Source organism: Anabrus simplex, chromosome 1 (genome assembly GCF_040414725.1).
Source record: "Anabrus simplex isolate iqAnaSimp1 chromosome 1, ASM4041472v1, whole genome shotgun sequence".
Lineage (NCBI taxonomy): Eukaryota > Metazoa > Arthropoda > Insecta > Orthoptera > Tettigoniidae > Anabrus > Anabrus simplex.
Window position 1 is genome coordinate 710,867,317 of NC_090265.1, and position 23,675 is coordinate 710,890,991.

General features: G+C 40.8%; 1 protein-coding gene across 1 annotated transcript in view; it reads left to right on the top strand.

Annotated features, from left to right (window-relative positions):
* Nucleotides 1-1,066: 1,066 nt before the first annotated feature.
* LOC136872310 (large ribosomal subunit protein eL39) overlaps nucleotides 1,067-23,675 on the top strand; it is a 45,332-nt gene continuing 22,723 nt past the window's right edge. Inside the window, exons 1-2 of the mRNA XM_067146128.2 lie at nucleotides 1,067-1,208; nucleotides 1,307-1,410. Coding sequence (XP_067002229.1) covers nucleotides 1,206-1,208; nucleotides 1,307-1,410 — 107 coding nt within the window. The 5' untranslated portion in view covers nucleotides 1,067-1,205. The remainder of the gene's footprint in view (nucleotides 1,209-1,306; nucleotides 1,411-23,675) is intronic.

Genomic DNA, 23,675 nt, shown 5'->3' on the forward strand with positions numbered 1-23,675 from the left:
TCTTTAGCACCTACTACGCAAAGCGGGATACAATGACACAATGGATGCAAGGTCATATCTTAACGCAATCGAAACAACGTTCCCTACAGGAATTACTGCAGCATCAAAATATGGCAATGCTGAGCTGAGGGATGAAGATAAGATCCGCAATGTACGAACCAGTTTACTACAATCAGGAACGTGCCAGATGGATTAAAAATATAGAAGGAATGAAAGTCTTGAGGATGTGAGAATTCCGCAGCTTCCTGAACACATGATGTCTATCATTACAAAACCATTGCAAGGTAAATTACATCAGATCTGTGTGAACAATACTTTGTTTTTAAGTGTTCACTAGTGTTTAAATATGATTAATTTGTTTCAGATTCAACAGCTACAATGCCTGGTATTTCTCTAGTTATGGTAGCAGGATACTTAGTGCGTGCGGAAGAAGAACAAACAGACTGTGAAGGCTGTTCAGAACATATCTCTTCTCCAGCTAGTGATAGTCCAACATTGTGCCTTTCCGCTTTCAAGTTCGAGGAGCTCTCAGATACCCGAAATCATAGAGTGTAGCTCTTCTGCAGTGCATGACGGAATTTGTCACCTCTGCTGTACAGTATTTACCCCGACGACAGTTAATAAAAATGTGTACGTTTTTTTCTGAAAGCCAGGTACATCAGTGAAATTAAGTGTAGAGAGTGTAAAGACGACAAACTACCTCTTTTTCTACTCCAAAAATGTTTCGAGACCTCTATTAGACAACATTGCTTCGAGCCACTCAAGTAGAAGTGAGAAAGTTTTTAAACTTGATAAGAAGCCCCCTGCCTGAGTAGGAAAGTTTTAAAGCTTTAGACACCTATCCAAGTGTATGAAGCACAACATTATAAATAAGGTACTGTGAATACTCATAACAACTTTCACTTCTCTTTATTTAGTGTATAATTTACTTATAGACATACACAGCTAATCGAGCACAAGGGAGCAAGAACGTGATCCTAGTGGCTAAATGGTGAACAAGGACTGCTCCTTTTTCCTTTACTACATTTCATGGCCTTGTATTATAGTTTAAGCATAACGAGCCCGAATCAACTTCACGAACAGAACAGAACAAATAGTGTAAGCAACGCTTCTGGCAAAAGTTTTTTAACGCGTTGTACTCTCTTTGGTAACGTTCTACTCATTCATTTTCTTTCGTAACGATCGACGAGGAGAAAGCGTGCAAGATGGTAATGGAAAATGTTTAGATGGACTAATTATTTGATAATATTTTGGTTTGAAGAGTTTTGTTTAATGATGTATTTGTTCTGTTCTTTTCCTGTTTTAGTCTGCACACAAAACATTCCGGATCAAGCAGAAACTTGCCAAGAAGTTGAAGCAAAACAGACCCATACCACAGTGGGTTAGGATGCGAACGGACAACACTATCAGGTAATATTTTGTTGACAATTGTGGCTTTTCTAATGAAGTCCTGTGACTATTACGGTTCAGAGCTGAGTTTTCGTCGTACGTTTTGGGTGGCTGGATTTATTAGGAAGGGAATACAGTTCACGGTTATCAGGCAGTGCGTGGATAGTTCGATTATTCTGGTACAACATTACACGATACATTAACTGCATTGTTTATGTAATCATCTGTGGCTGGAACGTCAAGTTTCTGTTTTGTCTTCTCGCCTATGAATTTTATATTATTAACTACTAGTAGAACTCACAAACAGTGGATACCAGTTAGGCTACATTACAGCATGCCAAGAATTTATGAGCTTGAACTTTACTTAATACCTGTATGAGACACACACTGAAAGGAAGCCTATACCTTTAAGCTGGCCATACATGCTGAGATATGTATCAAAGAAGTGTCTCATCAAACGCGTATTTGATACCAGTTCTATTGTATGTAACATCACAACTGGTCTCGTTTGGTAGGAGGAAACTGAGTGGTCGAGAGACCTTGAGACGGATACAAGTCTCCGCCGCTGTACCGCGTGTGTAGGGAAGTATCGCATGTATCACTGCGCTTTAACAGAAACTATTTCTCTGAGAAGTGATCATGAGCATAGAAATATTTGAGCGTGCATTTTGGGAAGAATTTATAATTTCCTACCGGAAGTACACATGTTCATGGGATTATTACTTTACTTCTCGCAGCCCAGCACTCGCTACATTCAGCTGTTAAAAATTAAATAACTGGAGGTTCAACCTATTCAATACTCAGTTATTTAATTTTTAACATCAATAATTTCAATACGGAACAATGAAATTTTTATCTTTAAACATTCAGCTGCGCGCGGAACGACTGTCGTTTGTTTACACGCTCGCGGCCTTCTCAGGAAGGATGTTGAGAAGCTATGCTCAGAGCTGCCAACTTCTGTACTGAGGAACTAATGAGTGAGGTGCTTTGATAGCTGGTGGTGGTGATTATTGTTACACGATTGGTCTGGACGGTTAGGATTCTTGCCGTGGACAAGACCATTGGTCTGGACGGTTAGAAGCCGCGAAGCGGCCTTAGGCCCCTAGTTTCGTGTAAAAACACGATTTTTCTGGACGGTTAGGATTCTTGCCATGGACAAGACCATTGGTCTGGACTGGTTCTTGCCGTGCAGACGGTTAGCATAAGACCTGGACAAGACCATTGGTCTGACTGGTTCTTGCCATGCGGACGGTTAGGATAGGATCTCGACAAGACCCTTGGTCTGGACGGTTAAAGCCGCATTGTTATTTTACATGGTGTTTGTTTGTTTGTGCTTTTATTCAGCCGGGGTTGGTAATGCAATGTATTTATCAGCATTGATGGCAATGACGTCACATTCTGTTCACCATGACCAATGAGAATGCAAGAAGCTACTTTAGCCGTGGACGATGGCGGCTACTGCTCTTTATTAGGTTATAAAAGTAAATATACTTCTTGGGGCGGGCTGGTGGGTTCCTAGACATGGCAATGAACACATCTCTCCTCTAAAAGGAATTCCAAGTAAGATTCGCATTATTTTCACTTCCTTATAATGTTATAAACGTTGGGCTTCAGGATGTAAAGTTATACCATTCATGGGGTTCAAGAAATGACAGTTACAGTGATAGTAGGTGGAATTTTGGTTACATTTTAGCAGATGCATTTCCCTGAGGCTGTTAGAGAGTTTCAGGTCAAGAAGTCACATTTTCTGATGAGCATTTTGGTGCGAAATGAACAAAATTCGCACCCAATCTAGTGGGGCCTTGGATCTGTATTATATTTTTACGTTGTGTCAAACGGCGAAAATCTCCTTTCAAATTATCCACCATTATTGTATACCTCAACCTTCCATTGACATTACACAGATGCGAAGCTCGTGCTCTCCAATGCCGGTGGATCCAGGACTTATACCTTTGCGAGTCCAAAGTTCCTCAATGTTGGCTCTAGTCCTTCCTTGGCACTCACTACTTCCCTAATAATGGTATCTTGTCTTCAAATTTCAGGGCCTCTCAATTCTGACAAAATATAAAATGTTTGGACATCCATCCTCAAATGATTAAATAAATCTTTTGGAGCAACTCTTTTAAGTGAAATATGAGTGTGATTTACTATCGACCTTAATCATTTTTAGACAACATTCTTCAGTTTTTCCTTTGATTTTTCATTTAACAATCCTCAAGAACTATCCCCAGAGCAAGCATTTTGTCTGCTGGAGGATCAGATGCCATATTCTTTCCACCATAACTAGCAACAAATCTCGGTGGGTATAGTGCCACAGAGACGAGAGACTTGTATCTAGAGTCCGCGTCATTAGACTGCCTCTTGATATATATATCGGAACGTGTGGCCCGCTTTATGCCCAGCATAATTCTTTGTCTCTCACTGGATCTAACCAAAGCATGGATGTCAGAGGTTAAACTATCGAAAAATAAATGACGATTTTGGGGTTTTTATCGTTTGTGACGTTTTTGGTTATGTTTTCTTATGTGTACATTATTGTATGTTACATGAAGATGAAGCAGTGTGATGCTCTTATATGTGCAAGGAGGACCTTGCGATAAACAATTTATTTACCATTGTTTTATCCCTTGCCTTCTGCTATGCTCTACACGCCTTTCCACTCTGGCCGAGATCATATACATTGGACTAGTATACAATTTCCCCACTATCCACCTCTCAGCACTAATAGGATGTCAGTTGGCGCACTGACAGGCACTAATTTCTTCTTCCCCATCATTCATGGTCTTTTCTAAAAGTGATGTCCTTATGTTTTCAGGGATGTGACACAAGTCAAAGGCTAGGAATACAGGGGCCTATTCCACAAAAGTATGGTCTTGTACATTACAAGTTACTAGTGTGGGTTCTTGTAATGTATGGAGTTGTACATTTCTGTTCCACAAAAGATTGATAGTCTCTTGTATATTACCAGTGAATTGTTACAAGTTTTACAAGTGACGACATATCAATAAACATACTACGTCATAGCATGAATCAGCTGTTTATCTTCGTATTCCATTCGTTGAATTAGGTTATGCTTGCCTCATTTATCGTAATATCGTATTTTACTGTAACTTATGCAGCAAAGATTGAAAGAACTAATATTCCTGTGAATTTTTTAATGCTACGATGTTATTTTTCAGTTTATTTCTTTGATGATAGGAAATTACTCCGTTATCACCCATTCTGTTCTTCCGCGATCCTCGCGTATGTTCTACGAGAGTCTAACATACCTACCTTGGTCTGTCATTAGAAATCAGATGCCGCTAATAACGATATTCGGCCGCCAAACTTAATTGTTACGAAATTGCAAACTCTGCATGAATTGTTAAAATGATGTCAAGAGAAACAAAGTTATTCATTTTGAAGGAAATAGAAGGTAGAAAAGATATTCGTTTCGCTGGATTCACCGAGAGTCTGAAAAAACAAGACAAAATAAATGGTTGGATGGAAATATTTGACTTGGGAAAAGCTCATGGAGGTTTTGAGGGGGAAAGTTGGACGTATGTAAGAGATATTCTGCTCATTAATGATTCCAGGAATGCCCTTCTTGGAATATGGTTTGTTTGTTTTTTTTTCAGTATTTTCAGGCCAACAAACAATTTGAGGAAATTTTATATCATTTATTGCAGCTACCACAGACCGAAGATTTTGCCATCCCAAGCATATCTGCAGTACCATGGTACTGACCACCATTTCCTAGCCAATGTAATGTTGTTAGTAAATGTTGTTTAGCAGAGAGAGATTTATTTCTGTTCGTAGGATATTTTAAGCCATGGCCAATATCTATCAAAAGTTCTTCCACTTGTATTGTGCTTAACCTAAAACGTTCATTGTATTCAAATACAGTGTTAAACTGGAAGTTTATTCTTTCCCTGTACAGACGATAGTTTTCATTTTCATCACCATCACTATCACTACTGCTAGACCACATATTTATCAAAATGTATCCAAAATAAGCGTATTTAAATAGCACTAGTACATTTATATATTATTGTCCTTTCACTGGTAGAGAATTCTTCTCATTTCGCTAGTAAGTTACAAGTACTAGTACTTCTGTGGAACACGCCTATAAAAATTCACTAGTAATTTGTAAGTATGGAGTAGTAAAGTACAACTGTAGAAAATTCTTTTGTGGAACAGAAACTCTGGTATTTGTACAAGTTACTAGAGAATTTACTTGTAATGTACAAGACCATACTTTTGTGGAACAGGCCCCAGGTCTGTTTTGATGGTAGAGTGAGGAATCTGAGACATCAATGCTTTTCCATTGGATAGCCAGTTGTCTTCACATTTGTCTTGTGATTATCTGCAACCAATCCTAAAATGATGAAACAAATATTTTCAACCTGTTGCATGACTGACTGTGCGTTGCCTACGAGATACACAAGGCCGGGAAATACAGCACACTAGACTCGTCCTCGAGGTACTTCCGGCAAGTGCCGCTAGAGTTCTCTTTACTGATCTGTCTCGCCCGCTCATTACAGCATGTTCGAATAAGAAAAACTATAAAAATTCATTAAAACTAGTAATTTCAAGAGGCAGCAAACAGATATGAGATCAAAGATAGACCAAGAGCAATTCTTTGACTTATTTTCTACAACGTATTTCTTACAATATGCTTAAACGAAATAAGTAATTCACGAAAGAAGCAGAGAAATCTGATAGCGAGTTTGTCACTTCTTACCGGTTCCTTCAATTGTGCCTCAGAGTATCCGATAAGCGGATCGAGATTGCGGTCATAAATAACTTTGGGTGTAATCGCCCTTTCATCAATTATCAGTGATCCAATCTTTTCCTCTGCACATCTGATATTTTGACATTTGTATTGAAGCCACTGTTTGGTGAGCGATATTATGCCCGTTACGCAAATATTTAAGCGTCGTTTCACTGTACTTCTCTTTTTTCTTCCCATAAAATTAAATTTGTGTTTGCCTCTGTGGTGTAGTGGTTAGTGTGAATAGCTGTCACTCCCGGATGTCCGGGTTTGATTCCCGGCCCTGCCACGAAATTTGAAAAGTGGTACGAGGGTTGGAACGGCGTCCACTCAGCCTCGGGAGATCAACTGAGTAGAGGTGGGTTCGATTCCCACCTCAGCCATCCTCGAAGTGGTTTTCCGTGGTTTCCCACCTCCTCCAGGCAAATGCCAGGATAGTACCTAACTTAAGGCCACGGCCGCTTCCTTGCCTGTCCTTTCCAATCTTCCCATCCCTCCACAAGGCCCCTGTTCAGCATAGCAGGTGAGGCTGTCTGGGCGAGGTAATGGTCATCCTCCCCAGCTGTATCCCCCGACCCAAAGTCTGGTGTTCCAGGACACTACCCTTGAGCGGTAGAGGTGGGATCTCCTTCGTTGAGTCCGAGGGAAAAGCCGACCCTGGAGTGTAAACGGATGAAGAAAGAAGAAGAAAATTAAATTCGTTCTAACAGGAATAAAACTCCTAGGCCCAGTTGTATAAAGACATCTGACTGGAGATCAATTAAGAACTTAGTTCTGAAAATGAACTGAGATTACGACTTCATCGCGTTATGTACAACTGAACTCGGTTTACACGTGTAGTTCAAATGTAATCGGAGTTCAAAAAATTGGACGTGGCAACACCGCAAAACAAATTAAATACGAAATAGCTCGGCCCTTTGGATAATACATAAATGGCAGGATTGACCTGGCCATGACTGTAAACAAATGAAATACGAAATTGCCGTGACTGTCAAAGAAGGAGAAGAAGAGAATATTGAAATCTCGCGAAGTAAACATGGAAGGAAATTCAAAGGAGCGTTCTGCGAATTTCACACCGAAATAAAAGGACGATCTGGTGGATATTGTACTATCAAGGTGCAAAGATATAATAGAAAATAAAAGAACCGATATGGTGACATCACAGTTGAAAGAGAAAGCCATTGACTTGTCAATTTGAAGAGATCTCCCTCAACCATTTGAAAACTTGTAGCATAAAACATACACATGGGTGACGGGATAATTTCTTTGAGTAGGTTTTTGTAGTGTGTCCCTTAACTTCAGTTCCAGTCGTTCCTCAACATCTTTCGAGAAACGAAATCTCATTTTGAACATTTGATCACTCATTTCAGTCATCGGATTCCGTCTGTACCGAAAGACGCGAGGAGCTCATCGTAAAATCAACTCTTCATCAGACGAAAAATCGGAATAATCTGACATTCCTGCTAAAGAATATATATATATATATATATATATATATTACACATATTACACAGTTGCTTTGTTTTGTAAACTTGAAACATAATTTAAAATAATTAATTATTGAAGCAGTATCATAAAACTAAGTAACAATAACGTGTTGGTATGGCAGTAGGCTATTGTTTATATGATATTCACATAACCTCACTTCTGAAAAATCGAGCGATCTTTAGCAATATTATTTAACTACTAGCATTCAAGATATTTATAACTCATCTCGATATTATTAAGGTGCGGTATTCTTACGCAGATACGATAGAAGGAAACACTTCTCAAGTCTTCAGGGCTAGTTCAATGTTTAATATGAATGATAATGATCTAGGTTCAAGGAGATTAACCGACGAATATTCGCCAGTCAAATCTGAACTTAGATCGAGACGAGATGATCTTAGATTAGCGTTTATACAACGGAAAATCGAAGTTCAACTTGACTGGCAGCCAGTTTTTCTCGTTAAACTCAGATCAAATGTTTTATACAACCGGGCCTTAAATGACCAATTTTAGCATGCTTTTCAATTTGATTTGCTTTTTGGTCAAGTTCAGATACCGTAAAACTTTTTTTCTGATTTCATTACCCGTATCCTATTTCTCAATTTACAGATTATTTTCTGTAATCTGGTATTTAATTTTCTCATCTGTGTATTTTTTAGATTTAACAGAGATACTCGTAGACTTTCCTTGATATAGAAACGAGACTTGTACTCCTTTTTCGTTTGTGGCTGACGTATGAAGATATGGTATGTTCATCGTTATCTGAATCGGAACTTTTACTAAATTTTGATGGCAATACATCATTTTTGGGAGCTGGACGCTTCCTGCATTTGACATTTTCCGGTTTGTGAACAGGATAACTGAAATCTGTTTTATGAGAAGAATTGCTAGGTACCTAAAGAGATCCTACTATATCACCTTGCCTAGAAATAGTTTGCTTCCATTTCTCCCTCAACACCGCACTCTGAAGGGAAACTATGTAACTTTTTTTTTTTGTGCAAGTTTCTATACGTCGCAGCGACACAGATACAGTAGGTCTTATTGGGACGATGGGGCAGGAAAGGGCTAGGAAGTGGAAAGAAGCGTCCGTGGCCTTAATTAAGGTACAGCCTCGGCATTTGCCTGGTGTGAAAATGGGAAACCACGGAAAACCATCTTCAGGGCTGCCGACAGTGGGGTTCGAACCCACTGTCTCCCGAATACTGGATACTGGCCGCACTTAAGCGACTGCAGCTATCGAGCTCGGTGCTACGGAATGTCAATTTTCATGGTTCTTTTAGTGTCATCCGAAATACAGGGAGGTACACAACAGTGCACCTTCTTCTCAACCTCACAAACACTCACCGACAGAAACAAAATTCACAATAAATTGCACAAAATCAACACAGCATCACAATTACTCTGCATATCACAATGTTAAAGTCCGCCAAGAACAGAACGGAAACCTGACATTTAGCGGCCAAACCATGAACACGGTCGGGCCGCTTTTTCAGCGACAAATTAGTGGCTATGTCCCAGCCTTTTATATCTCGTAGGCAACGGACTGTGTCAGATTGTACACTTCAACACCAGGCAGCCACCCTCCTGGTTTCAGTGCCTGTGAGTTGGCAACTATACTTGTTCAGTTGCCATTTCGTTTTGCTACCCATGAGCATTTTGAAAGTAATTGTAAATGAAGGACCCCTATTCCGCTATAAAACCTTGATGTTGTATTTGCAGTTTTAATTGTACCTGACAATAACTCGCCCACAGAAGCAGTTTTCAATGTTGATAGTAAATAATAACCTACTCTGAAAAGCGCTTGTCCCTGCGCGAGCAATACCACGTATCTGACAATGCTTTTCCTGTCCATTATTTTCCTTAAGACTGGTGGTCACGTCTCCCAGCCACATATTTATGGATATGCAGTCCATCGAAACAATTTTTGTTGTGTTCATTTTCCTATGCATGTATGTAAAGTGTTGGTAGATTTACTGGCACGTTAAAGAACTCCCGCAGGACTAAATTCCGGCACCTCTGCGTCTCCGAAGACCTTGAAAAAAAAAGTAGTTAGTGGGACGTAAAGCAGATAACATTATTATTAAATGGCCTATTTAGGTACTCCTACAGTAGAATGTATGTAAGGTTCATTTTCCTTTATACATACAATATGATATAAGTAATAATCGATTGTTGTTGGGAAGCTCAAACAGGGTGTCATCAAGAGAGGAGAAGCATGCTTTGGGTTTGACCCCGTTTTCTGATGGAGTGGGGATTACTGATAACCCACTTCAAAGGTTGGTACCTCTGTAAGTGTTTGATATGCCCCAAATAAAAAAGTATAATGAACTTTTAGCAAGAGGTGGCTCTATTCCGCTGTCTTTCCTGTTTGACATGATACCTGTCCTATGAAATGGCTCAACGTGTTCCTGGAAGACAACTTGGATAAATGATTTTGTGTGTAAGCATAACACTTCATAAAAATAAATTGCCATGTTGTTCCTCGGACACTCCCTGCTCTAAAAGCCATACACCATTTCATTTTCATTTGTTCCAATATGGATTAGGTCTTCGAGTTTCCAGGATTGCGTTTATTGGTATCCATTACCTATCAGTTACTGCAGCACATTTTCACCGCCATTTTCACTGCAGACATCTAGGCACGATTGCAGTCATTGGTTTCTTTTTCTCAGACTTCTTGCAATGGTTGTGATTGTGCGGTGCACAGGGCTGCCAACTCGTGACAAAACCATTGGTCTGGATTCTGGATTGGTTAGGTCCCGCTAGTGACAAAACAATTGGTCTGGATAGGTTATTGGTCGGGGTTGGTTAGGTTATTGACAAAACCATTGGACTGGGATCGGGCAAAGGGTGTCTGGGGGCGCAAGTCTCCGAGTTAGGGCCGCGACGTAGAGCTGGGAATGGTAGGAGCGGAGCAGTTGTTTTCGCTCGTCCTCCGGAGACCTCCGGTAGTCCTCCGATTGAATTCACTGGCGGAAAATTCAAATGCTTTAATGTGGGCAATGTTGTAATGGTGATCTTAGGAGGAATTACAATTTAGATTTCATTACTAATTCCACAGACGCATGTGCTCCCCTGCGTTTGTCATTCAAATGCTGTAGTCGTTTCAAGATCGCCGCATTATTTGTTACGCTATGAATAACAGATTTTGATCAGCTGACATTCAGTTTGCAATAGGTATAGGTGGATAGAATACTGTAGATTGAATATTGGCATATGTAATACCGTTGGAAATGCATTTACAATATTATTATTAGTAAAAAATAAACATGAATTATGTACGATGCTCTTACATTAATTATACTCGTAGCTCATTTATTACGGAAGAGTATGTCCGGCTCCATAGCCACGTGGTTAGCGTGCTGGCCTTTGGTCACAGGAGTCCCGGGTTCGATTCCCTTCAGGGTCGGGAATTTTAACCTTAATTGGTTAATTTCTCTGGAGCTGGGTGTTTGCATCGTCTTCATCATCATTTCATCCTCATAACAACGCGTAGGTCTCCTACGGGAATCAAATCAAAAGACCTGTATCTGGTGAGCCGAACTTGTCCTCGGACACTCCCGGCACTGGAGAGTACGAACTGTTTGGAACTGGTTATATGCTCTACTGGGCTGAGTAGTTCAGACGGTAGAGCCTTCTGAGTTCAAGCTTGCGGTTTCAATTCCGACTTTGCTCGGCAGTACTTGAAGGTGGTCACATACGAGAGTCTCATGTCGGCAACTATACCGGCACATGAAAGAACTCCTGTGGGACAAAATGCCGGCATCTTAGCGTCTCACAAAACCACAGAAGTGGTCACGGGAGTATAATAATAATAATAACTATAGTCTTTCTATCAATTTACCCTCCAGGGTTGTGTGTTCCAACGGACGCAGAGAGGGATCCCACCTATACCGCCTCAAGGACAGTGTACTGGAGTGTGAGACTTTGGGTCGGGGATACATTTTTTGTTTTGTTTTACATCGCACCGCCACAGATAGGTCTTATGGCGATGATGGTATAGGGAAGGCCTGGAAGTGGGAAGGAAGCGGTCGTGACCGTCACTTGGGTACCATCCTGGCGTTTGCCTGGATCATTTTCCATTTTCACACCTAGAAATTGCTCTCCTTAGCCGTTCCTATCACATCGTCGCCATAAGTCGGCATGACATAAAGCAAATTGTTACAAAAGTAATCGACAAATGAAGCATGAACGATAAATGAGAATGTGTATATTTCATATATTCGCCTTCATCATACTTATAAAGCAGTATTTACTATGTCGCTAGCACATCCGTTGCGCACCACTACTGGAACTGCAAGCTAGCACACATTCAGTACTGTTACTCTGTTCTCCGCTCGCCCACCGAAAACACAGATTGGTTTCCGAGCAACAGTTTACTACCAGAGAATACCTAAGGGAGCGGTGCACTCGCACTACCGATTGCAATCATAGGAGCAACTGCTCCGTTTCCCAGTGCTGCGTTCAAAGACGAACCGATATAATCTCAGATGAAACTATGGAACATGACATAGCTAAGACGAAGACAGACTGGCTAGAGCTGACAATGGTAGGAGCAGAGAGGAGTTTTCGCTCTACCTCTGGAGACCTCCGGTAATCCTCCGATTGAATTCACTGGCGGAAAATTCAAATGCTTTAATGTGGGCAATGTAGTAACGGTGATCTTGGGTGGAATTACAATTTAGGTGTCGCTACTAAGTCCACAGGTGCACGAGTTTTCTACGTTTGTCATTCAAATGCTGCAGTCGTTTAAAGATTGCCTCATTTGTTACGTTAGGAATAACAGATTTTGATCTGTTGAAATTCAGTTTGCATCCGCCTCTGTGGTGTAGTGGTTAGTGTGATTAGCTGCCACCCCCGGTGGCCCGGGTTCAATTCCTGGCTCTGCCACGAAATTTGAAAAGTTGTACGTGGGCTGGAACGGGGTCCACTCAGCCTCGGGAGGTCATCTGAGTAGAGGTGGGTTCGATTACACCCTCAGCCATCCTGGACGTGGTTTTCCGTGGTTTCCCAATTCTCCAGGCAAATGCCCGGATAGTACCTAACTTAAGGCCACGGCCGCTTCCTTCCCTCTTCTTTGTCTACCCTTTCCAATCTTCCCATCCCCCCGCAAAGCCCCTGTTTAGCATAGCAGTTGAGGCCGCCTGCTGAGGTACTGAGCATCCTCCCCAGTTGTATCCCCGACCCAGCGTCTGAAGCTCCAGGCACTGCCCTTGAGGCGGTAGAGGTGGGATCCCTCGCTGAGTCCGAGGTAAAAACCGACTCTGGAGGGTAAACAGATAAAAGAAGAAGAAGAAATTCAGTTTGCAATAGGTGCAGGGGGATAAAATAATGTAGACTGAATATTGTCATATATTATGCTCTTGCAAATGCATTTACAATATTATAATAGTTAAAATGTTTAAGTAATAATTATATTCCATTGCATGTGAACAGGTGCTATATACGATGCTCTTACATAAATTATACTCGTAGCTCATTTATTACTGATGAGAAAGAACTTATTGGAATTGTTTATATGCTCTACCTGGCTGACTAGTTCCAACGGTAGAGTGCTGGCTAGTGGTTGGAACGGAGCGGAGCAGTTGTTGTGACGTCATCACCCGGTTGTATCAAGTAAACTACGGAGTGAATGTAATGTAGCGGCACGTTTAAACACATTATTGGTATGACAACGTAAAGGTATTTCACCCGTCTATTCAATGCCCTTTTCTCACAACTCGCGCTTAATACAGCAATGTTGTTTTCTGCTGCTGAAGCCAACCTGCTCATTTCACTCTTGTGATGCCTCTTGATATGATCCCACAAATTTGATGCACTACCACCCTTCACGTAAATGCGGCCGCAAAATTTGCATTTTGCTGATGTTTATCATCAGTAATTTCAAAGAAATTCCATGCATCAGACGGTCTTCGTGGCATGTGTGGTACAAATTTTTGTAAAATTTATTAAATTCCTTAACATGAATACCATCTAAAAATGGGATTAAATATCAAACTAGTCTGCCTCTGTGGTGTAGTGGTTAGCGTGATTAGCTGCCACCCCCGGGAGATCCAGGTTCGATTCCCGGCTCTGCCATGAAATTTCAAAAGTGGTACGAGGGCTGGAACGGGGTCCACTCAGCCTCGGGAGGTCAACTGAGTAGAGGTGGGTTCGATTCCCACTTCAGCCATCCTGGAAGTGGTTTCCCCGCCTCTCCTCCAGGCAAATGCCGGGATGGTACTTACCCTAAGGCCACGGCCGCTTCCTTCCCTCTTCCTTGTCTATCCCTTCCAATCTCCCCATCCCCCACCAAGGCCCCTGTTCAGCATAGCAGGTGAGGCCGCCTGGGTGAGTTACTGGTCATTCTCCCCAGTTGTGCCCCCCGACCCAGAGTCTGAAGCTCCAGGACACTGCCCTTGAGGTGGTAGAGGTGGGATCCCTCACTGAGGGCCGGTTCTACCATCTGCTGGTAAAGTGGCTGGCAGCTGCCCGGGAGGTAAACTACCTGGAGGTGTAAATCGGCTGGTACTTTGGCTTGCGTCCAACCACCTCTGCGCAAGCGCTAGGTAGCTACCCGGGGCTAGACACCGATATACGAAGTTGGCTAGACTGATTTTCAGCGATTTCTCGCTTTCGAGTGTGGTGCTATCTATCGTCAGATGCATGAAACCCATTTCGATTGTCTTATTTCCCCTGTGCTTGCGTCTGCTGATTATCACCAAAAAGCCTAATAAAGGGAGTCTTAAGAGTTACGGACAACGATTCATGTCAAGTTTTCGTGATTTTAATCTATGATCTTCAATATCAATACCTAATTGGGATTAAAATCTCGAGATTGCATTTTCTTACGCCAGTTATAACCTGTCATGTAAGGCAGCGTTTTTTAAAAGTATTCTCGTAGTAGATTGGTCAAGTCGCTCGCTCCGTAATAGAAGGTACGCAGGTTTTCATCGTATTTCTAATTTACATTTTAAAATTTATTTTCGTTCCCTGCCGTTATTCTTAACTCTCTTTTACGCGCTTCCATATACGTATATACACACACACACACACACATCTTCTTTACGGACTTATTGCTTTTGAGCATTCTATCTGCAGGCTTCTGTGAATTGATTAAGTATCTCCGCGATGCTCTATTTGCAACTAGTTCTGTGACCTCGTTTAGTTCCAGATACTTCCATTTATTGATAAAGCATTTCATTTTAATTTTTAACTTTATGAAGATAAAGTTGGAAGGTACTGTAAATGTAAAGAACTAATCGGGATAAATATCCATTCATAGGAAGAGGAATTCGGGAATGGAATAGTTTCCAATTTCTTCGAAATAATTTACAAGACTATGTAAAAAACTAATAGGGAATCTGCTACCTGGGCGACAGTCCTATGTGCTATTAATCATAATATCACTTGCTATAAGTAGCATACATATAAAGCAATTTTCCTAGTAGGCATAATATTGTGATAAGAACGTATGAAAATAAGCATACAGATTAACACAACGCTAATAATCGAAATAAAAAAGATTCTTCATAATAAAGACTCGAACCTGCAAACTTTGTGTTACAAAGCGAGCGTGTTAACCATTACGCTAGGAAAACACTTGAGTTAAGTAAGATACATAAAGTAATATATATCTCGTGTCCGAAAACTGAAAAAGTAGAAAATTAAAGCCCATTTGAAATGATTTCCAAATTGATTTTGATTTTATATCCTTTTAGAGTTTCTTTATGAAAGCTTGGAGTATAAAATGTGTTCCCTGCGCTACCGATGCGAGAGGCTGGTGTGACCGTTGCAACTAAAGGGAAGCATTAATGTTCAAAATCCTGCAATACAATATCGATCACTGTTACAGTATACTGCTTTTTTCAGTATACTAAGCTAATTTGAGTTGCACATCACCAGAAATACAGCTAATAATGTTCAGCTCTCAGAATTTGCCCGGCAGGTAAAATCTTATCGGGCCCTCGAAGTGGCCAATAAATTACGCGCCGGGTAACGACGATTTATGCTGCCGGTAGCGGTACCTGGGAGTGGTCGGACGGAAACATCCTTTTACGCGGAGGGTAAATTACGCGCTACTTTACCAGTAGGTGGTAGAACCGGCCCTGAGTCAGAGGGAAAAGCCGAACCTGGAGGGTAAACAGATGATGATGATGAAACATCAAACTAATACTAAATTATTTTCTAATACACTTTGCATTATCTACAAAACACAACAAGCAGAGGAAATATAGACGCAAATTTAATAAGCACAGAGTGAATACAGGTACAATACACTTATAAGGGGAGGCCACGACGTTCGGATCAGGGACTCCCTTCAAACTTTGTACACATTTAGTAGTCCATTAGGACAACATAATGTGCAAGTAGTAAGGCATACTACTAAGGTGTTCTCAAGAAAATCGCAAGGGAAATTTCGCGTCGAATATGTATCGGAGCGTTGGGGTCACAAACACGAAACTGCGTTGGTCGAGTGGTTAGCGTTCAAGCTCCGTAATCACTGGTTCGAGTCCCGCTTCTCGCTTTGTTTTTCAACACTACTGGGCGAGTTGGCCGTGCGCGTAGAGGCGTGCGGCTGTGAGCTTGCATCCGGGAGATAGTAGGTTTGAATCCCACTATCGGCAGCCCTGAAGATGGTTTTCCGTGGTTTCCTATTTTCACACCAGGCAAATGCTGGGGCTGTACCTTAAGACCACGGCCGATTCCTTCCAACTTCTAGGCCTTTCCTATCCCATCGTCGCCATAAGACCTATCTGTGTCGGTGCGATGTAAAGCCCCTAGCAAAAAAAAAAATTTTTCAACACTGGTCATTTTCTTTAAAATGCTATTTGTTCGGGGCGTCCATCCATGTGGATCTTTTGCCGTTACTGGCACCATATTGTATGAACCTGCGTGTAATTGGAATGGCGGTAGTGTGGAATGTTGTGTGTGAGGAAAGGAATATTAAGGATGACAAAAACACCCAGTCCCCAGGCCAGGGATATTAATCATTACAATTTAAAAAACTCTTGACATGGCTGTGAATCGAACCCGGGGCCGCCGGGTGACAAGCGGAAGCGTTGCCCCCTACACCGTGGGGCCGGACGACGCTGTTCATAGTTCAAAGGAAATATAATGAAAAAGGTGTATTCTATTTGCATGGACTTTTATCGGATATATATACAGTATATATTATTATTAAACACTAACGGTAAATGAGAATGTATATATTTCATATATTCGCCTTCTTCACACTAACAAAGCAGTAGCTACTACATCCGTTGCGTTCCACTACTGGATATGCAAAGCAGTACACATTCAGTACTGTTCCTCCGTCCTCCACTCGCCCACTGAAAACACCAATTGGTTTCCAAGCAACAGTTTACTACCGGAGAATACCGGAAGGAGCGCTGCACTCACACTACCGATTGCAATCATAGGAGCAATTGCTCCGTTCCCAGCTCTACCACGAAGCATTTCTTTAATAACTCCCGCAGGTGCCTCAAATATTTTTATCATTATCTTCAACGTATTTAATGACAATGTTTAGATGGTCTTTAATTTCAGTAAATTTTGGCATAGTGTTTGTATCACCTGCTTCATCATGGTCATATTCATCCCTTTCAGAGCTTTCTGTAATTGCATTTATGTGTTTTTATTAAACGGCCATCCTGATTTAGCGAAGTCTGGATTAATGTGGTTCTACTGCATACATTGACTGTTACCCTATACATACCGGTATCTTTCACTGTTTGCGGAATTATGCTAAATTCTCGTACATACCGTTCTGAAGGTAACTAGCACTGCAGTATTTCACACCAAACCACATGCAGTACATACTGTTACAGTATGAAACACCACTCACTCCGTATTTTTCGGAGGGACGTGAAGTTCCCATGCCGATCTCACGATCCTCTTCCATCCTTTCCGATCTTCAGCCTGCTCCGGGCATGTCATCAGTCAGTTATCAATTTGGAGGGTCCGGCATACCTTGTTGATCTCCTCCTTCCAGGTGATTTGGGGTCTTCCCGAAGGTTTTTTCCCATTAAGAGATCCCTTGTATAGATCTACTCGTGGTCTGTTATCCTGCATCCTCAGTACATGTCTTGCCCAGCGCAGTCTGTTGGATTCTATCACACCCATTATAGTGTGTTATTGACAGAGGGTGTAAATCTGATAATTAGATCTTTTCTGCCAGCTTTGAGAGATAGGATCGAACCCTGGGCCAAATATGTTTCTCTAAACTTTATTCTCAAAGACTTGCAACTGCTGCTGCTCTTTCTTGGTTATACTCCATGTCTCGGAACCATACAGAAGTATTGGTCGAATGATTGTATTGTAGATAATCATTTTTGCATGTTAAAAACGTGGAGCCTAATACAGGGCTCAGAGTAAAATGCCTTAATTGCATTCTTAAATCTAGCTTGGTGTTCCTGTTGCCTTCAGTTTTGCTCACCAGCTAATTTAAATTTAAAACCTTGGTCTCAGCATTAAGCAATAGGCTCCTTGGGTCCTACACACACAGAGATGGCAGGCATCTTGTTAAGCGCTCCAGCTGGAAGTGCGGTAACCTACACGTGTACAGGAAGTGTGGAGAGGCGTGTAGTGCATGGCCATGACGAATGTTTTTAAATCTAGGAGCCAGGTCATTTTTCTAGTACTCGTGTCGTTAACATACTGGCATTTAGCCTTCCGAAAAGTAAAACATGGTAGTAATAGGTATTGTGATTTTATAGTTTTATACACAACAAGAGATTACCACAAAATATAATGACAGCAGGACACTGAGCTAAATAAGACTGCCACTATGTATACAAATTTATGAAACTAGCCAGTTGTTCCATACTTATATTATTTGATACTGCTCTAAGAACTTGTAAATTGTAAAATGTAATTAACATAGTCTTGTCACTGTTACTCTTGTACGGGGTCTTGCCACTGATGTTGACAAATCCTTGTATACTTCTTGTGATGTCTGCACGCCATGTTCGATATCTAACCTAATTTTTGCATATGGTCTATGTAAGCTTTACCAATTTAGCAAAGTTTAGCCTCACTCATCCTTTTTTACATTTGGAGCACTCTATAATAACATGTCACTGAACTGACACCAGACGTTCGTTGTTTTGCCGTATTGTGTAGTACAAGTTGTGAATTATTATTCGTAGAGTATTACATGTTCGGAGTAGTGGGGTGTGGTAAGTGCAGTGGCTCAGTTGCTGGCTTTCCAACAAACGGTGAGGTTCAAATTGTGCTCAGTCCTGGGTTGGAACTTTCACATACAGGGTTGTCCGAACAGATGTTACCACTTATATGGGATTGACTTTTATGTGAATAACATAATACACTATGGGACGATTGTATAAACTGTTTGATTTTAGATCAGAGGCGAAATTGATCTCAGTTCATGCAAAACTCAGACATTTGTATTGTATAAATGTTAATCTGAGATCAATTCGCACTGAACTAAGATCAACTTTGACTGGAGAAATTTCTCCGATCAAACTCTTTGATCTTAGTTCAAGGAGTTGTTTTCTACTTGAGATACAAGAACAGCTGATTATTAATAAAATATTACCTGTGTTGTTACGATAAATGGTTTAAAAAATACACAGAGGTCTAACCTCATACATTGCCAGCTATAATTGTTGTCCGTATATAGGCAATATTACGCTTCTTTTAAATACTGTAATGTAATAATTCTATAATATAACCTCGATAAATTGCTTATGTTGTTATCTTATCTCGTTCATATTTGACAGATGTGTGATTACTCTGATTTCTCGGATATATCTTCTGATGATGAAAATGATTAATTTCGTCGGGCTCCCCGTGTGTTCGGTGAAAGAGGAAATCCAATGAGAGAATTGAGTGATAAGAAGTTTAAACTGAGGGATCACTTGGGAAAAGATACCGTGGAACAGCTAGAACTCAGGTTGCATAATATTCTAGTTAGACCTACCAAGAGAAACAAACTTTTGTCTCCAATGCACATGTTATTACTAACTTTGAGATTCTTTGCCACGGGAAGTTTTCAGTTAGTCGTTGGCGATTTACTGCATGTAGACGCAGCGACAGTATGCAGAACCATTCATCGTGTATCTAATATTATTGCTGCACTGAAACAAGAGTTCTGAACAACAAACGTGAGGAAAATCATGCATGATTTTTTCGATGTACAACACTTCCCTGGTGTTTGAGGCACTATAGATTGTATCCACATACCTATAATATCTCCTGGGGGTAATAACACAGAAGTTTATAGGAATCGTCATGGGTGGTTTTCGTTAAATGTTCAAGTTGTGATGCTTGGCTCAGGTCCCTAAATATCGTAGCAAGATGGTTAGGATCTGCTCACGATAGCAATATCTTCATTAATTTACGAGTGCATGCTCAGTTCGAAACAGGTGACAATCCAGAAGGCATAGGCCTCCTGGGAGACAATGGCTACCAGTGTTGCCGTTACCTGCTGAATTCAGTACTTCATGCCGAAACAGCTGCAGAACGAGTTTATAATCGAGCCCATAAAGCAACCAGGTCAGCAATAGAAAGAACATTTGGGGTTGTGTAAAGACAGTTCCCTTGTCTCAGTATGGGGCTAAGAGTGAAGTTACCTAGTGTTTTTTTAGAATTGGCTTTATGTCGCACCGACACAAATATGTCTTATACCGACAATGGGACAGGAAAGGCCTAAGAGTAGGAAGGAAGTAGCCGTGGCCTTAATTAAGGTATAGCACCAGCGTGTGCCTGGTGTGAAAATGGGAAGCCACAGAAAAACATCTTCTGGGCTGCCAACAATGGGCCTCGAACCCACTATCTTCCAGATTCAAGCTCACAGCTGCGCGCCTCTAACCGCACAGCCAACTCATCCGGTACGATTTCAACTAAGGCATCCTTGTCCTCCTTGGAAAAATTAGAACGGTCCTTTATCTGCTTCATTTTGGTAATTTTTTCTTTCTTTCGCTCGGCACACAGAATGCGAAGGAAAAGAGATTCACATTGTTCAACGTGACTCGCGATACTCAGCTGTTTCTGCTCTCTTGCCAAGCGCTCACATATGAACTGGGATCAAAAATGAACTTTGATTAGTTGACCTTCGATCAGTGTTATACAACACAACACCGGTCTGATCTTAGATCATTTTCTAAACTTAGATTAAAACTGATCTCCAGTCAATGATGTTTATACAATCGGCCATATGTACACAATTACAAATGAAGTTAATACACTCCTTCAACTTGTACCTTGTTCTCAATGCATGTGTAAATTCTTTGCACCATACAATCCATAGCTCGTTCACACATCGCCATAGGTGTAGAGGTAGAGGGGATAACTGTTGCTATGCGTTTTTTAAGGTCATTAATGTCAGTAGGCCCCATAGCCAGAAATCACATGACGTAAAAATTGGTGACCGTGCTGGCCAAGCCACAGGTCCACCTCTTCCAGTCCAGCGTTCACCAAATGTTTCATCCAGGAAATATTGAACCGTTTAGGTAAAATGTGGTGGTGCACAATCTTCCTGGAAATCGCCTGATGTTAATATCTGGAGGGTAAGATAATTCAACAACATACTGGCGCAACGTATCTAGGTAAGCATCTCCCGTTACATTCTGATCATTCAAAAAATATGGACCAAGTACTCCTAACTTTGAAATACCGCACCATACGTTAACTTCGGAGAGGATCAAGTGTGCTCTCATACTGCATGGGGATTGTCTGTACTCCCAATGATGCAATTGTACTTATCTATGTTGCTGCTGACATGAAATGTGGCTTCATCTGACATAAGGAACACAACATTGGGGTCTATGTGCATCTTCTCTAATAACACCTTTACAGCTCGTACACGAGCACTTTTATCAGCGTCAGAAAGAGCCTGTATGATCTGAATGTGATACGGCCTTATTCCCAGATCGAGGTGGAAAATTCTTGAGACAGTTGTCTGTGCGATGCCAGTTTCCAGTGCTAATCTCTTAAGGCCGGTCTCCTCTGATTAACATTTAGCAACAACATGTTAAAAGTGTTAACTGGTGACACCATCAACATTAAATGTTGAATACTGTTTCATTTAACATTGTGTCCACACTTAATAAACATGTCAAACTTGACTTCCTTTTTCTATATACAGGTAGTTCATTTTATCAATTTGTGGTAATACATTTAGGTGGTGGTTCTAGTATTTTCAAACAAGGACAATGGACTCAGATGAAGAGGATTACAGGGCAAGTTGGCCGTGCGATTAGGGGCATGCAGCTGTGAGTTTACATCCGGGAGATAGTGGGTTCGAATCCCACTGTTGGCACCCCTGAAGGTAGTTTTCTGTGGTTTCCCATTTTCACACCAGGCAAATGTTGGGGCTGTACCACGGTCACTTCCTTCCAAATCCTAGGCCTTTTCTATCCCATCGTCGCCATAAGACCTATCTGTGTCGGTGCAACATAAAGCCACTAGAAAAAAGAAAAAATATGAAGAGGATTTGGCCTTTGTTATTGCCACTGTTGCTTCTTGTTATGATTTAGAAATGCAGTTTTATTAGGCACATTTCCTCCCCTCATCCTGCTCATTGCTTCAAAAGCAAACCACTTTGAAGTATAAACTTCGCCCGCCCCTGCCCCCCCCCCCCCCCCCAACTTCCTACTTTTCTGAACTTTTTACAATTTTCGACTGTACTGGGAGCGGAGAGACACTAGATTTTTTTGATGCACTCGCGGGAACAATTATAAATAATTTTGAGTTCCTGGAAACTGTCGGCTTTCTTCCCTATATCTCTGTATTCCTTTGATGAGACGTCCCACAAACAAGGCCTTTCTATTATATATGATAAATTAAGTCCAGCGTAATCTCCTTTCTCTGCTCCATTTCTGACTATAAATTTTAGTACCGGTATAGTGCAGAGAGAATGACATACGTGCGCGTAGTGTATTTGTAGCTTATAACAAAGAGAATGAGTATTGCGAGTATTGTAACAATAATCCTACTTCACGAAAAGTACGTCGTTTGCATCGTTTAGGCTATCCGTTGGAATGGAAACAGCACGGAAGTTGCCAAAGCCGTGCCGACATCTCACAAACAACGAATTGACTTGAAATGTTTTCCACTTGGAGCAGAAAACACGCCAAAATGTTAAAAGTGTTAATCTCAACATTCTGAGTTAACATGCAAAGTCAATTGGAAGACACAATCACAGTATACATGTCAGTTGTAACATGTTGGTGTTAAATGTTAATCAGTGGAGACCGCCGGCCTTTACTTGACTTTCCTGGGCTCCTGATCGGTGTGCCTTGAACATTTATGATGTTATCTTCCGTTTGAATACTTCTTGGGCATCCACTCTTCCCTTTACAGGCATTGCTCATAGACCTGGAGCATACAAATTTCTCAAGCAGTTGACGGATAGTTAGGCGGCTTGGAGGATCCTTCTCAAACCATTTCTTAAAAATGTTTTTCATACTAGTGAGGGCAACCAAAACACTTCCATCCAAGCTGCTGCCTTCTTTCTCTCTTACAAAGGAAGTCGGGTGGCCATATATTATATGTTATAATTCTCATGTTAGGTCCGTATTGAAATGTACGTAAATACAAAGTATGTTACAAGTGTTTATTTATATATCCACCTATTCAATACAAAGAGATGTTTTTAGAAATTAAATATTATTATGAAATGTTAACCCTTTCTATCCTGTTCTTTACAAAAAATATTTCACTGTTCTTACTGTGTTATTTGGCTTTCAAATAAGATAATATGACCATTCTTAAAGAAATTCCCATTGTAATTATTGAAGTAATTATTATAGCCATATGGCAACTTTGGGGCATGGTGTCAAAGTAATAGGCACTCACAAAATGTCATATTCTTATTGCACAATTGGTATACATCACAATAAACACATCAATTGATATAGTAAAACAGTGAAAAGGTTAAAATTAAAATTACAGTTGATTACAACACAATAAACACATCATTTAATATAGTAAGACAGTGAAAAAATTGCAATTATAGTTGAATATGATGTGGGCCTAGTTCTTCTGAATATTAACTAATGATTGTGAAATGGCAAGAAGCAGTCATTATTCCCATCCAAGC